The following is a 14,943-nucleotide window of genomic DNA, read 5'->3' as shown; positions in this document are numbered from 1 at the left end:
GGCGTTGGTAGACCAGGAGAGCTTGTCCATGAAGTGGACCCCAGGAATTTGAAGGACTGGACCCTGTCTACGCATACTCCATTTATGAGGAGTGGGGCCAGACCTGTGCTGCGTTTGCGAAAGTCCAGGATTATTTATTTAGTTTTCGTGGTGTTTAGTGTGAGATTGTTTACCAAACACAACAAAGACAGTTTGTTGATCTCATCTCTGTAGGCAGACTCATCCCCCCCTGAGGTGAGTCCGACCACTGTGGTGTCATCGGCAAATTTGATGATGGAGTTAGAGTGGTGGGTCGTTATACAGTCGTATGTGTACAGGGAGTACAGAAGAGGGGAGCCAGTGATCAGTGTAATGGAGGAAGAGAGGTGGGGACCAAGTCTAACAGTTTGTGGACGGTTGGTTAAGAAGTTCTTAATCCAGCAGCAGAGGGAAGAGGATAGTCCAAGGTGGGAGAGTTTGTCAGCCAGAATGTCTGGTATTATAGTGTTGAAGGCTGAGCTATAGTCAATGAAAAGCATCCTCACGTAGTTCCCATGGTGCTCCAGGTGGCTCAGTGCTGTGTGTCGGGCTACGGAGATGGCGTCCTCAGTGGACCTATTTGCTCTATAAGCAAACTGGTGAGGGTCAACTGAAGGAGGGATTGTATACCTGATGTGGCGGGCGACCAACTTTTCAAAGTTCTTCATGATCACAGGCGTAAGTGCAACAGGCCTATAATCATTCAGGCAATGGTTGGCTTTTTAGGGACAGGGATAATGGTGGCAGATTTCAGGCAGGGTGGGATGATAGATTGTTGCAGGGAACAATTGAAAATCTTTGTGAAAACCCGAGTCAGCTGGTCAGCAGAGGCTTTGAGCACCTTCCCAGGTACTCCATCAGGGCCAGCAGCCTTCCTGGTGTTCACAGTCCGCAGTACCTGTCTCACTTCATGTTCCTGAAGCTTCAGTGTACTGCTGCAGGGTGATGGATGTGTTGAGACTGAATCCGATTTGTGAGTCTCAAAGCGAGCAAAGAAACGGTTCAGTTCCTCTGCTAGTGAGGCATCTGCGTTAACAGACACATTATTGTCATTGTAATTGATAATGTGTCGTATTCCCTGCCACATCTTTGGGTTATTTTCTGTGAAGTGCTCCTCAATTTTCCTTGTATATGTTGTCGTGGCCTTTAAAATGCCTCTTCAGGTCTGCTCTGGCAGCGCTGTATTGTAACTTGTCCCCTGACCTGAAGGCGGTGTTACGGCATCTGATGAGTTACTGTGTCTCACTGGTCATCCAGTGTTTTTGTTTAGGAAAAACCCGGATACGTTTATTAACAGTGACTGTGTCCGGGCAGTTTTTGATGTAGGAAAGTACAGTGTCCGTGTAGTCCTGGAGGTTGTGGTGTTCAAAAAGTTCCCAAATGGTGCGGGAAAAACTGTCCTGCAGCTGAGAAAGGGCATCCTCAGGCCATGTTTTTATTATCTTTATTTGAATATTGGATTTGCAGCAATGAAGGAACAGCTGGCAGCCACCAGTCTCATGGCTTTCCAGGACCGCAAAGCGGTTGATGTGCTTCTGACAGTTGATATGCTCTTGGTGGAGCAGGGGGCGTGTGCAATGTTTGGAAATGTTGAACTCAATGACATGTCACCCAATGGGTCCCTAACCAGAGCTGTTGAAGGCCTGCAGATCCTGATCCGGAAACGAAGAGGCACTCTGGAGTGGAACTGTCCGCCTGGGCAGACTGGTGGGATAAGACCTTCGGCAAGTGTAAAAAATTGGCCTTCATCGTGGTGATATCAATGGCTGTTTTGACAATGTGTGGGTGATGTCTTATCCCCTGCTTACGCTCTTTGCTAAACCGACGTATGGTTAGTGCAATTGCTCTAACAAATTCCAAATTGCAAGAATTGTATCTGCTTATCAGACAGCCTACTGGTGATGTACAGGATTATGCTAATTATGAAAATGAGTTGGACGAGAAAGATTTTGTTCTTCCTTTCCCAGACATGCAAGTAAGGTGAATTCGGGTAAAGATCGAGACAATGGACTTCCCCCAAGTGTATTTGTATTTGTCATAAAAAATGAATTAATAGAATAAAGCCAAAGGGAACTTTTATTAAGGAGATTATGTACAAATATATAATAACAGGGGGGAATGTTAGGGTTATTAGTCTTGCATTATTATATATTTGTTCGCAATGAAGAATGCTTTGCTTTACTTAGCTTATTAACATTAGAAAAGTATTATACATCTGCTTGCAACAATGTAAATGCTTTGCTCCTTAGTTAGACCAAATAACAGGAAGGTCGAATACTCTTGGACTGCTGGAATGTGGAGAAGCTCCTTCGGTTCTACATGACCTTTATTTGTTTTGAGAGCTAAAACTTCTATTGTAAGTAGGGTCCTTGACTATCGACTTCTCACTCCTGTTTTCCCACCCCTCCCTTGAGAGCTTAGATGTCCATTGTAACTAGGTTCCTTGAAGCTAATAAACAGGGAAAAGATGCGTGTGACGCCAGAATGAACCTGCAGAGACGAGTGAGGTTCGATTCTATCTTGCAAGAATTTCACAGAGGATTGTCCTGTCTCTTTATTTGTGCGTGCATTTGGGAATGCGTATTGGTGAACCTAACAGTGGCCTTGTTAGCCTCCGGAGTGGGGTGTATGAGGGGGTGAGGGACAGGCAGAGATGGTCGGATCCAGCAAGGTGAGGGAGGGGTGTGGCTCTATAAGCATGTTTGATGTTAGAATAAACATGATCTAGAGTTTTATCTCCTCTGGTGTGACACTACACGTACTGGACAAACTTAGGCAGAACCGTCTTCAATGATGCTTTGTTGAAGTCACCGGTGACAAATAAAATGACCATCGTGGTGGTCAAGCTGCTGTTTGTTTACAGTCGCTAGTATGAGGCTAAGTGCTGTGCTAACGTTAGCATCCGGTGGGATGTAAACAGCCATTACAATGACAATCGTTAGCTCTCTAGGTAGATAGAAGGGCCTGCTGCCAAGAGCTCTAAATCAGGGGAACAGTGAGTGTTAATGATCCTTCTGTTGCAGCACTAGTCGTTGTGTATTTACACGCAATTGCATTGGGTAGTTTTAAGTTGCAGCACTACTTGATGCAATTTACTATTTATGGCAGTCAATTTTAATGTAAATTTAATAATCATGAGTGGGGAAAAATCATCATAATTGTATTATTTTTCATCCCACAATTAACAATATAATATAATGGCATGTTTATAAGTTTAATAAAATGAGCCATATCATGATAGATTTTATATTATATTATTAATGTATTTCATATTGTATTCATATTGCACAGGTACGTTCAGAGTACAATATGAATTAAATGATTTTCTTAACTGTTTCTATTGTCTCCTCTGTTTACAGAGTCCAGTCGATGGGATTCACATATCTCAACCGACTCGTACAGCCAATGGGACAAACGGGTAAGTTGCAGAAAAGTGGAGGTAGTTAAACATACTTCCCATCATAATGCAAGTTATCCCGAGGCACCATATCTAAGCATGGGCATGTAGCATTAGCATTTACGCGTGTTCTGGTATCACTTTTTCTTTGTAAAACACAAATACACGCACAAATTCTCAATCCTCCGAAAACACTGGTAACGTATTTTAACTGATGACAAATATCTCCAATGTGTAAATTGTTCATGGTGACGAGATATCGGATACATACTCTATTTATATCCACAAATGAAGAAGGTCAGATTTGGAAACATCAGATATGAACTATTTGTACAGCATAAAAATGTCAGAGGTATTGCATATCGGCAAAACGTACCGTGTTTACTCGCATATAAGCCGCACCCTTAAAATTGCCTTAAAATTGTGGATTTTTACAATTTCTCGCGTATAAGCCGCCCCTGATTCTCCATTTCACCCTCTTGCTACTGTCACAATGGAATTTCCCGAATACGGGATGAATAAAGTTATCCAATCCAATATTTATGGTTTTAATAGGGAGTACAAATGTGTTACTTTGAAGGGAAATTTTTAAGAAAAATCATCACATGTGGTATTTCTGAAATACTGTATGAATCAAAAGCATATTATTAGGGTCAATATCAGAAGTTAATATGCCTGTCTTTGTAAATGCAAAATATCAAATTATTCAATTTGAAAAAAGAAATAAGTCTATCTTGATGAGAACCTGATGCTTTTTAATGACATAAATTACAATTCTCTTCGCAGAAGTTTTAGATGTGGCCAAATTGCTTCTAATGTCGAAATATCTCGATTTTATTCGATAGTTCATATTACTGAAATAGTTGTCACTTTTGAACAAGAAATATAAAGAAAAAAAATCAAAGCAGAATTTTGTTTTATTTCATAATCACAAATGTATTCCGAAAGGGTGGGTGTTGTTTGCACGTGGACAAATTCAAAAAGGAAGTAACGTAAGCACAACCAGGAAATATGCCCATAGTGCTATGCGTAGTGTTCACCAAGTCTTTGGGTGGAATAATAGCATACACATTACGTAGGCATCAAGGTATATATCTCAACGATCGAACGAAAGACCTTCGATTAGCCTTAACTATTGTGATGTGCTGACATGGTAAACGCTACGGTTGGAGCACCTTGCATTTTTGTGCATGCCGTCTTTTTATGCGCAAATAAGCCGCACCCTCGATTCAGTCATCATTTTTTTCTCCGACAAATGCGGCTTATATACGAGAAAATACAGTATATTTAGATATTAATACATTAGTCTTTTGATATGCTTATAGCTAATATTTAAGAAATATACACTTTTTGATAATTGGACTTGTATACTTGTATTTCTGTACAGTCGTACCTCGTCATACGACCGCTCGTCATGCGACATGCTCGTCTTACGACGGAAATTTCGATCGAATAATAATACGATCAAAATTTCGTGATGCGACCAAGCCAGGTGGCCATGGCACTGTCTTTTTTGCATCTCTTTCTTGTATATAATATATCTACGAGCACTGGGCGGACTTTGCATGTCCCCACCTGCCCGCTTGTTCCCCCACGTTGGTCTACATTTACATACCAGGTAAACAATATTACTATGGATCGGCAGAGTTTTGCAAAGAAAAGGCGACCGTTGACAATGGACATGAAACGCGAAATAATTGAAACATATGAGAGTGGGGTACGTGTTACCGAGCTCGCTCGGCAATACGAGAGGAATACGTCAACCATATCCACCATCCTTAAGCAGGAGGACGCAATTAAGGAGAAGAAACCTTCCAAAGGACTAACTATCATTTCCCACCGGCGCAGTGACATTCATGACGAGATGGAGAGCCTTCTTTTATTGTGGATAAAAGAAAAACAATTAGCAGGAGACAGCGTGACCGAGTCAACCATATGTGAAAAAGCCAGCGGAATTTACATGGATTTGATAACAACGAAAGGACTTCAACAACTTCAGAATCCTTTAAAGCGAGTCATGGCTGGTTCGAAAAATTTAAAAAAAGATCTGGAGTACACTCGGTAATCCGACACGGGGAAGCGGCGAGTTCCAATTCGAAAGCCGCGGTGGAATTTATCAAGACATTTGCCTTGATTATCACCCAGGAAAGTTACATCCCCCAGCAAGTTTTCAACTGCGATGAAACTTGTCTTTTTTGGAAAAAGATGCCCAGGCGGACATTCATCGTGGCAGAGGAGAAGGCATTACCGGGACACAAACCTCTGAAGGACCGCTTAACGCTAGCGTTGGGTGCTAATGCGAGCGGTGACTGTAAAATTAAGCCACTACTAGTGTACAATGCGGAGAACCCGCGTGCCTTCAAGAGACACAACATCAAGAAAGCAAACCTACAAGTGATGTGGCGCACTAATTCTAAAGTTTGGATTACGCGTCATTTTCGAGACATTTTGAAGGGGAGGCAAAAACAAACAACTCTTGATGCGTTCGTTTTGAAGACTTCGGCGGAGCATCCATGTGGTGTCAACCCGTAGAACGAAGGTAAAAAAAGATTAAAACAAAATTAGAATTCAGTTTTGTGTGAAGTTACATTAAACGTTGAGTGTCTGTATATAGTTATCGAAGTTAATTTAGATTTGTTTGTTCGTTTACGAGTGCCGTGGATAAAGTGCCCCCGAAGAGCCCCCGCCTCCGTGTGTGTCGTTGTCTTTGTCTCTCCCCTCCGCGAAATGCGTCTAATTTTACTTCTATTAAACACATTTCATTACTATTAAACCACTCGTTATTTATTACTTTGTCAATATAGGGCAAATTAGAAGAAATAAAACATTTTTTCCAATCCAATATCCTGTTTTTGGTGTTTGTTGAGAGGGTTGGAACGAATTAATTTGTTTTCAATTCATTTCAATGGGAAACGTCCGCTCGAGTTACGAAAAGCTCGTCATACGATCTCAGTCTCGGAACGGATTATGTCGAGGTACCACTGTATAGGCGAGAGTAGAGTAGTGGACTCAGAACACAGGCCTGGGGCGAGCCGATCGTGATAATAGATATAGACTGATTTTTATTTTAATCTTGATAACATTTTTGTCATATAACTTGGCCTAAAATATAAGTTCCATCACTCTTCAACATTTTTTGCGCTCTTTTAACATAAGCACCGACACACAAACAACCACGCCCAGACTTCATGTCACTGACACCCCCTTCCTTCTCAAAACATGTCTTCTCTCCACCCCCCACCCTCCACCATGTCCTTTCTCCCACATTGAGTCCAGCAATTTCTTGGCTGTGCTATTGGGTAAACAGTGTATTTTTAGCAGGAAGGTCATATAAACCCATGGAGTCTTAATCACCATATTCCCATTTTTTCCCACCTAGCTTCAGTGGAACACTTGACGCTGATAATGCGCAAGACGCTTGGCACAGTCAATGTGTACTTATTTTGAGTGTTTTTCTCCACCTTTACCAATGAGATTATTTTAATTGCCATTTTGCTAGCTATTAGTTAGCAAGAATGGAAACACAGCTTTGAATGTTAATGTCTTTCACTTATTTTGGCAGTGAATAACTTCAATGTTAATGCATCGACTTTATTTGTGTTACAAAAATGCTTGAATTTTGCACTTTCCATTGTAAAATTGGGGTTCAGAGTTATTTGGACTGGTTTTACAGACACAAAATATTCAGTAAATTGTGTGTACATTATCCTTGCAATGCTTACAATGAAAGTAAAAATTCTGGACACCCCTGTTCAAATGAACAACAAAGTGTTAGGCTCATACAAAGAGAGGAAAAAATAGACCTACGGGAATATAGTATTACGAGAAAATTACGAGATTTAAAGTCGCAATATATTAAAAATAAAGAAATACAGTAGTACCTTGAGATACGAGCTTAATGCGTTCCGGGATTGAGCTCGTAGGTCAATTTACTCGTATCTCAAATCAAGGTTTCCCATTGAAATGAACTAAATACAAATTAATTTGTTCCCACCCTCTGAAAAAACACCAAAAAACAGGAGATAACGATGGAAAAATTATTGGTTGTAATTCACCATCTACTAACAGAGTAACAAATAACTAGTGGGTATGATGTTTAATAATAAAATGAGACATTTAATACAACGCAGAGTTCGCAGATGAGAGAGAGAAAGAAAGAGAGAGAAACTTGACGGATGTGCTCGTAACGTAACATAAACTTTAAATTTAACTTAAATGAACTTAGATTCCTTTACACACATTTTTAAAAAAGTGTTAATCTTACGTTACACAAAATTTAAACCTTCTTGTGCAATATCCAAGGCAAAGAGGTTAATGTATTCCACTGCAGCTTTCGAAGCGAACTTCCTGCTTCTCCATACGTATTAGCGAGCCAGCTCAGTCATGAGTACACTACTCGTGTTTTTCGATTATTTCGTGCTTAATATCGATCGTCATCGATTGTTTTCTTCGCACTACCCTTCATTGAACTGGCTTGCTTTGGATCCATTGTGTTTCCCTTAATTCTGGACTGACTAACGCAAAAAAATCATGGAAAAAAATGCAACGCTCCGCCCATTGCTCGTAGAGATCTTCGCATGAGGGAGATGCTCCGAGAAAGAAATCATAAAGAGCCTCTCGCGGCCTGGTCACCCGGCTGTCTCGAATGCTCATATCTCAAAATGTATCTCGTATCTCAAGGTATATATTTGCTTGGAATTTTACTCGTATCTTAAATTCCTTGTATGTCGGGGCACTCGTATGTCAAGGTATAACTGTTTTCCCAGTTATTCTTTAAAATGTGTACAAAAAAGATAACATTTAAAAAATACAATAGTAATTAATAATTACACAATTAAATATTTATGCTTGATTTTGAGTCATGTAGCCCTTCATGTCGATAGATGGTCAATCTATTTTAAGTGGGAGCCTGACAGTGAATGAACATCCAACAGATGAGCAAACATTTATTTGCTGCTAGCCTCCCACTGATTGGCAATCAATGGATTTGAAGTCTACTAAGATCATTTCAATTCAAAGCAGAATGATGAATGAATGTCTTTTATCGTCATTGAGGTAATTTTGTAGCCAACATCTGTGGTGCTCAACCTAAAGCTCTTGCTATTTTCTCACGGAGTGGGGGAATGCACAACGACTAAAGACAAAAGTGTGGGGGGGGGCTTATTTGTCGTCTGAAGAGCACATGACTGAGTGTGTGCGTTTCCCATTATTGAGAGATAGGGTGGGTTATTGCCAAACTGAGTGTGTTATATTTTCAGTGTGATTGGTTTAGATTTTTTTCTGATCTGTCAACTTTGCGGTGCAGGTTGCCATTGGCTCATGATCTGCATACTTAAGCGTTAACGGTGCCTCGTGTGTGGGAGGTTGAAAACTTATTATTTCTTTTTTTGGCGGACCCGCACCAAGTGGCTTGCGGAGCAGTGGTTGCGGACCCCCTGGCTCCAGAATGACCAAAAAATGCTATGTTCACATATGTGGACGCCAGCTCTTTATAAGGCTAAGCTTTAAATGAAAATGAAGAAATTGTTAATTTTTTTTACTAGGTATATACAGAGATTTGTCCATGTTTGAAATCCTCCAATTGTGTTATTAATGGCATGACTACAGCGCTTTAGCACCTCACGCCTGCGAACTCTTCAACCTTCCAAAAGCAATAGGGTCCAGCTGGCTGGACCCCCCGCCCCCGTCACGATTATTTTCAGTAGGTGACATGTCAAAGTGAGAAAACTGGGGCAAGCTTTCTACAGGGGCGTGCTGGGCTGATACTTGCCATATATACATGAAACTAGGATACAGCAGTATAACATGCAAATAAATATTTTTCACTAAGCATCCCAGCTGACTCCAAGCCAGACGGGGGACACCCTGAATCGGTGACCAGCCGAAACAAGGCACAAGGAGACAAAGGGCAACCATGCAAACACACACCCATACCTAGGGGCAATTTAGAGTGTCCAATCAGCCTACCATGCATGTTTTTGGAATGTGGGAGGAAACCGGAGTACCAGGAGGAAACCCGCGCAGGAGAACATGCAAACTCCATGACATGACCTGGATTTGAACACAGGAACCCAGAGCTGTGAGGCTGACGCGCTAACCAGTCGCACCACCAGGCCGCCCTGTAAATAAAATGCAAAACATATATCATAAAGATTATTTTCACTCCTTCCCATTTGTGCTCACCAGTAGTAATAATTTCACAAAGAAGCAAAATTGTTTCTTATGTAATAATCTATTGAATTGGTCACTAGGCTCCTTTTTAGAAAAAAACACTAATTATTCATCTAACATTCATAATAAGGAACCTGAATTAATTCATAAAATTGATTTATCACCCAAACCTACAGTAATACCTTGAAATACAAGTGTCCAAACATAGGAGAAATTTAAGATACAGGGAAAATTCCGAGCAAATTTTTGCCCTGGGATATGAGATAAATTTGACTTACGAGCTTAAGATTGGGCCGTTATGGTGGTCCTTTTCAAGCTGCGCCGTGAAATTCATGACGAGAAGGAAGGGCTTCTTTTAATATGGATACAGGAGAAACAGTTTGCGGAATCTGCGAGGACTTGAAAGTAAAGCAAGCAGCTGAGAAAGGGGATACTTCGACGCCAGCCGAAACCATCAACACGAGTCGTAGCTGGTTTGATAAGGTAAAAAAAATGAACTGGGGATACACTCGTTTGTGAGGCACGGGAAAGCAGCTAGTTCCGACTCGAAAGCCGCAGCGGAATACATTACCACCTTTGTCGCGGTTCCAGCACAACAAGGTTACATCCATTTTTAAATGTGTGTATAGTAGGTGAAGTTTATTTAAGTTAAAGTTTATGTTATGTTACGTAGTGTCACAAAAGTGTAACGAACCGAACGTGTCAAGTCTCTCTTCTCCGCCGTTAGCCGCTACCGTCTGTCTCAAAGGTAAGAACTCTGTAGAATACTGTAAACCAGGGGTCTCGAACTCAATTTACCTGGGGGCCGCTAGAGGCCGAGTCTGGGTGAGACTGGGCCGCATCAGGATTTCCACAAGAAAAGCACTGATAAAACATTCCAACGTTATCAAATATCTTTATTTTTTAACAAAAATAATGAATTAACTACTAATTAATAATAAATTAACTTAAAGATGAATAAAAAATAAATCAATCAGTAATACAAAACCAAATAATACTAATTAGCATACAGTAGATATACACTGGCTGGCTAAGTAGAGAAAATGAATTATTTTTATTCCGTTTCAAATGTCTGTATTAACAGCTCTTTAACCTTTAACTTTCTGAACTTGAATGGAACATTGAACATGAAATATTCTGAACACGGCTTCTCTTGCCTACTCCTTGCTGCTAGAGACCTGGCAGCGCTTCTTCTCACATAGTCACATTTGGCTTGAGGGAGGAAGCAGTGGAGACCCTCAGTAGAGCTTGAAGATGCTCATCAGTAAGTCTGGACCTGTACTTGGACTTATTGAAGTTCAAGGTGGAGAAGAGCTTCTCACACAAGTATGTGCTCCCAAAAAGGCACATGGTCCGCTTGAACCTTCGGGAAAGTTCAGGGAAGCTGGGGGTCAACTCTCTCAAAAATTGCCCAAGCTTGTCTGCTTCTCCACTCACCTCCCTGAACTTGGCTTTGAGTGCAGAGTTGCACTGCAGGTCAATGAGCTCCATTTGAAGCTCAGGAGGGGCATCTTGCACATCAAAGGAGAAGGGGTCCGCAAAAATTTGAAATGTGGCTTTGTGTGTCTTGAAGTCTGCAAATCTGTGATCAAATTCCTCCTGTAGCTTCGAAATGGCCTCAACATACTTCTCACCACTGAATGGTGTGCCTGCATCCACGAGAGCCTTGCATGCTGGGAAATGGCAAAGGTTTGTCTGAGAGAGCTGGGCTTTCCATAACACAAGTTTAGTGCAGAATGCTCTCACGTTGTCATAGGCAGCACTGACAAGTTGCCCCTGGCCTTGTAGCTTCTTGTTCAGTACATTAAGCTCATGTGTGATATCAACAAGAAAAGCCAAGTCCATGAGCCATTTGGGATCACTTAGCACAGGATCAATCAACTCACAAACGGCGTAGCTAGCTTTGACTGCTGCATTACTGTCTTTGGTAGCCTTCTTGAAGAAATCCTGTTGCCTCAGAAGACGTGTTTTAAGACTGGCAACCTGGTTGGCTCTCTGATCTCCCTGGTATTTTTCGTACTCCTCAGCATGTCTCGTAGTACAATTACGTTTCAAATTGTATTCCTTGTGCACCGCAACTTTTTCAGTGTAATTGAGACACGTCGGGGTGCCCCTGTGTTCAACAAAGAAATATTGCACTCCCCACTTTTCTTGAAACTGTCTGTGCTCATCACCGACCTTTCTCTCCACGGCAGGCTTTGAAAGAGACATCTCTGGGGCTCTGTAAGATGTTTTTCCACTTGGAATGAGTCTCGGGTTGATCTTTCACATTCAGTCGCGCGGGTTTGTGGCGCATGTGCACTTTCGCTCTCCGTTTCAATCGCGGAGATGGCTACAGACACTGACACAGGCTGGATCACGGATCATAGCGCCTCATTCAGTTCTATGCTGAGAGCAGCGGAGGAGTGTGCGCGCCGAGCGGAGTGATCGGCCTCACGGCTTCTCCTCCGCCCAGCTGATTGGAGGAATGAATGAGTGAGTGAGCGAGGCACTGGACAGCCCGGCCGATGTCCCGCCCTCCAGAGCCGTATACCTCACCGTGATTGGTTCATTCAGCTCCGAACCAAAGTTCCCTCTAATTTTTTGTTGGTCTGAGCAGAAAGACAACCTCCCTGAGCGCACTGAGTACCAGTGTGAGCGACATCATCGGTACTCGGATGATTCGCCTAAAGACGTTTCGCCGACGGACGTTTGACAGACGGGCAGGTCGCCGAATGGACGTTCCACCGAACGTTCATTCGGCCGAACGGAGGTTTCGCCGAAACGGGATTCGAACGCTCGCCCCGCCGGATCGTGTGTGTACAAGTTTTTCAACCTCGGCCCGCGGGCCATATACGGCCCGTTAGGATTTTTAATCCGGCCCGCCGCCGGTGTTGTCCAAATTATAGTAAAAATCAATGTTCGTCTACCATCAATGGCAGTCTGGGAATAAGCACTCTTGGGCAGGCAGATGTAGCAGAACCGAGCCGTAAAATGACAGCAATCGGGTCAAATCCATCCTAAAACAGCATTTAATGATTAAATACAAATACAGTGGTACCTCGTCATACGACCGTTCGTCATACGGAATGCTCGTCTTACGGGGGAAATTTCGATCGAATAATTCGCCCGTGATGCGGTCAAAGTTTCGTGATGCGACCAAGCCAGGTTGCCATGGCATTTTTTTTGGCATATCTTTCGTGTATAACAATATTTACGAGCACCGGATGAGCTATTCAGACCAGGAAACGCACAACGCGCATGCGCGGTGAAAAGAGGGCTTTCTGGGTAATGAAGTATACTCGTGCTCGCAAAAGTATCCCCGGTAGCAACTCTATCATAGGCGCCGTTCGAGGGGATGCGAACACAGATGCTACAAGCTAAAAGGAGCCGCTAGCCAGCGCCCCTGAAGCTCCCATGAGCAGCGGGGCGATCGCTGATAAAAGACTCTGCTCGTTGGCTGCTCATAAGAACATCGGGGGCACTGGCTCGCAACAGCATCCCCGGTAGCAACTCTATCATAGTCGCCGTTCGAGGGGATGCGAACACAGATGCTACAAGCTAAAATGAGCCGCTAGCCAGCGCCCCCGAAGCTCGCATGAGCAGCGGTGCGATCGCTGATAAGACTGCTTGCTGCTCGTTGGCAAGTGGTCGTGCGTTCTCCGATTGTGAGGACATTTGTGTGCATCATTTTCGGAATATTTTGAAGGGAATAATACGACAGCAAACAGCCCATCGATAGCGAACGTGAGGGTGGAGTGTTTGTTCTGTTTACGAGTGCGTTGTGTGGAGGAAAAAAAAAACCGAAGCCCCTCTCCCCTCGGCGAAATCCGGCCAATTTTAGTTAGATTAAACACTTTATTTCTATTAAACCACTCGTTATTTATTACTTTGTCAATATATGGCGAATTATAAGAAATAAAACTTTTTTTTTCAATCCAATATCCTGTTTCTGGTGTTTTTTTCAGAGAGTTGGAACGAATTAATTTGTTTCCCATTCATTTCAATGGGAAACTTTACCTCGAGTTACGAGTAACTTGTCATACGAGCTCAGTCCCGGAACGGATTAAGCTCGTATCTCGAGGTACCACTGTACTGGATGATATCGCGATGGAGGCAAAAAAAGTCTATAGACGTCCATTCGCCAAACGGCTCAAAATGCTCTCAAATTCGGTCAAATCCAGCTGAAAACAGCATTTAATGATTAAATACAAATACTAGTATTTGTATTTAATCATTAAACTAACAAATACTAGTACGACCTGTCCGTCTGTCAAACGTCCGTCGGCGAAACGTCTTTAGGCGAATCATCCGGTCACGACATCATCATTGCTCGCTATCGGCACACCAGTATCACACCTGCCACAAGCAGGTGCATGTCAATGTTCCCTCTAATTTTTCATGTAAAACATGCTGTAAAACAAGAAAAACATGAGTGGACAGAGCTACTGCCACTGGCTGCCACTTAAACGGCGCCATCATGGGGAAAGGGGTAAAAAAAAAAAAAAAAAAAAAAATTAAAAAAAAAAAAAATCGATCTTTCATATTAAGACGGGGGCCGCAAATTATCGTCCCGAGGGCCGCAGTTGGCCCGCGGGCCGCAAGTTTGAGACCCCTGCTGTAAACAATTATGTCACATTTTATTGCAGATCATAACCACTAGATAGGTATTTGTTACTTTTTTCAGAGGTTGGGAACAAATTCATTTGTATTTAGTTATTTTATATGGAAAAGTCGATTTGAGATACGAGCAAATTGACATATGAGCTCGGTCCCGAAATGCATTAAGCTCGTATCTCAAGGTATTACTGTACTTGAAACTCCAAGGGGGTGTGGGTAGGGGAGATAGCTGTTTGGGGAAGACTTTCTCTAGGTCACATAGCTGTCCCGGGTGTGGCAGTGGTCGCACGTTATTTACTTACGTTCTGCTCTCCAACGCAGAGTGGCCGTGTCAGACGCAGCTGACGAGATGAAGACCCTTATCCTGGAGAAGACTAAGATGGCCTTTGAGGAAGAACCTGAAATTCTAGTCAAAGGTAAGTCACACTCAAAATAAACACAGTTGTTGGTGCTCATCACTTCCTGCTTTGATGCTGCTGCATCTGTGTCAAGCAACGGCCTTGGCCAGATTTAAATAACCAGTTCAAATAATATACAGTACACTTTGGTTGTTAACCTGGCAGTAACTAGCTAACCCTATGAGGCTAAAATATATCATATTTGCTACATGATCAAAACTGATGTATCATATGAATAAAATATACAAATTTACAGTGTAAAGAATTTTAATTTTCTGTCAATTACTTTGTGTATTGGGATTCACAGGGTTAAATGTATTTATATCGCACCAAGGCACTTGACACATGGAGCAACTTTCA

General features: G+C 42.3%; 1 protein-coding gene across 1 annotated transcript in view; it reads left to right on the top strand.

Moving 5' to 3' along the window:
- The window catches only part of plekhh3 (pleckstrin homology, MyTH4 and FERM domain containing H3), a 66,290-nt gene that overhangs the window by 19,615 nt on the left and 31,732 nt on the right, over nt 1–14,943 (top strand). Inside the window, exons 2-3 of the mRNA XM_077619451.1 lie at nt 3,378–3,436; nt 14,507–14,601. Of these exons, the coding sequence (XP_077475577.1) occupies nt 3,378–3,436; nt 14,507–14,601 (154 nt within the window). The remainder of the gene's footprint in view (nt 1–3,377; nt 3,437–14,506; nt 14,602–14,943) is intronic.

The sequence above is a fragment of the Stigmatopora argus genome, chromosome 14 (genome assembly GCF_051989625.1).
Source record: "Stigmatopora argus isolate UIUO_Sarg chromosome 14, RoL_Sarg_1.0, whole genome shotgun sequence".
Classification (NCBI taxonomy): domain Eukaryota; kingdom Metazoa; phylum Chordata; class Actinopteri; order Syngnathiformes; family Syngnathidae; genus Stigmatopora; species Stigmatopora argus.
Note: the sequence above shows the minus strand (reverse complement) of the source record. Positions and strands in the feature narration are given on the sequence as shown.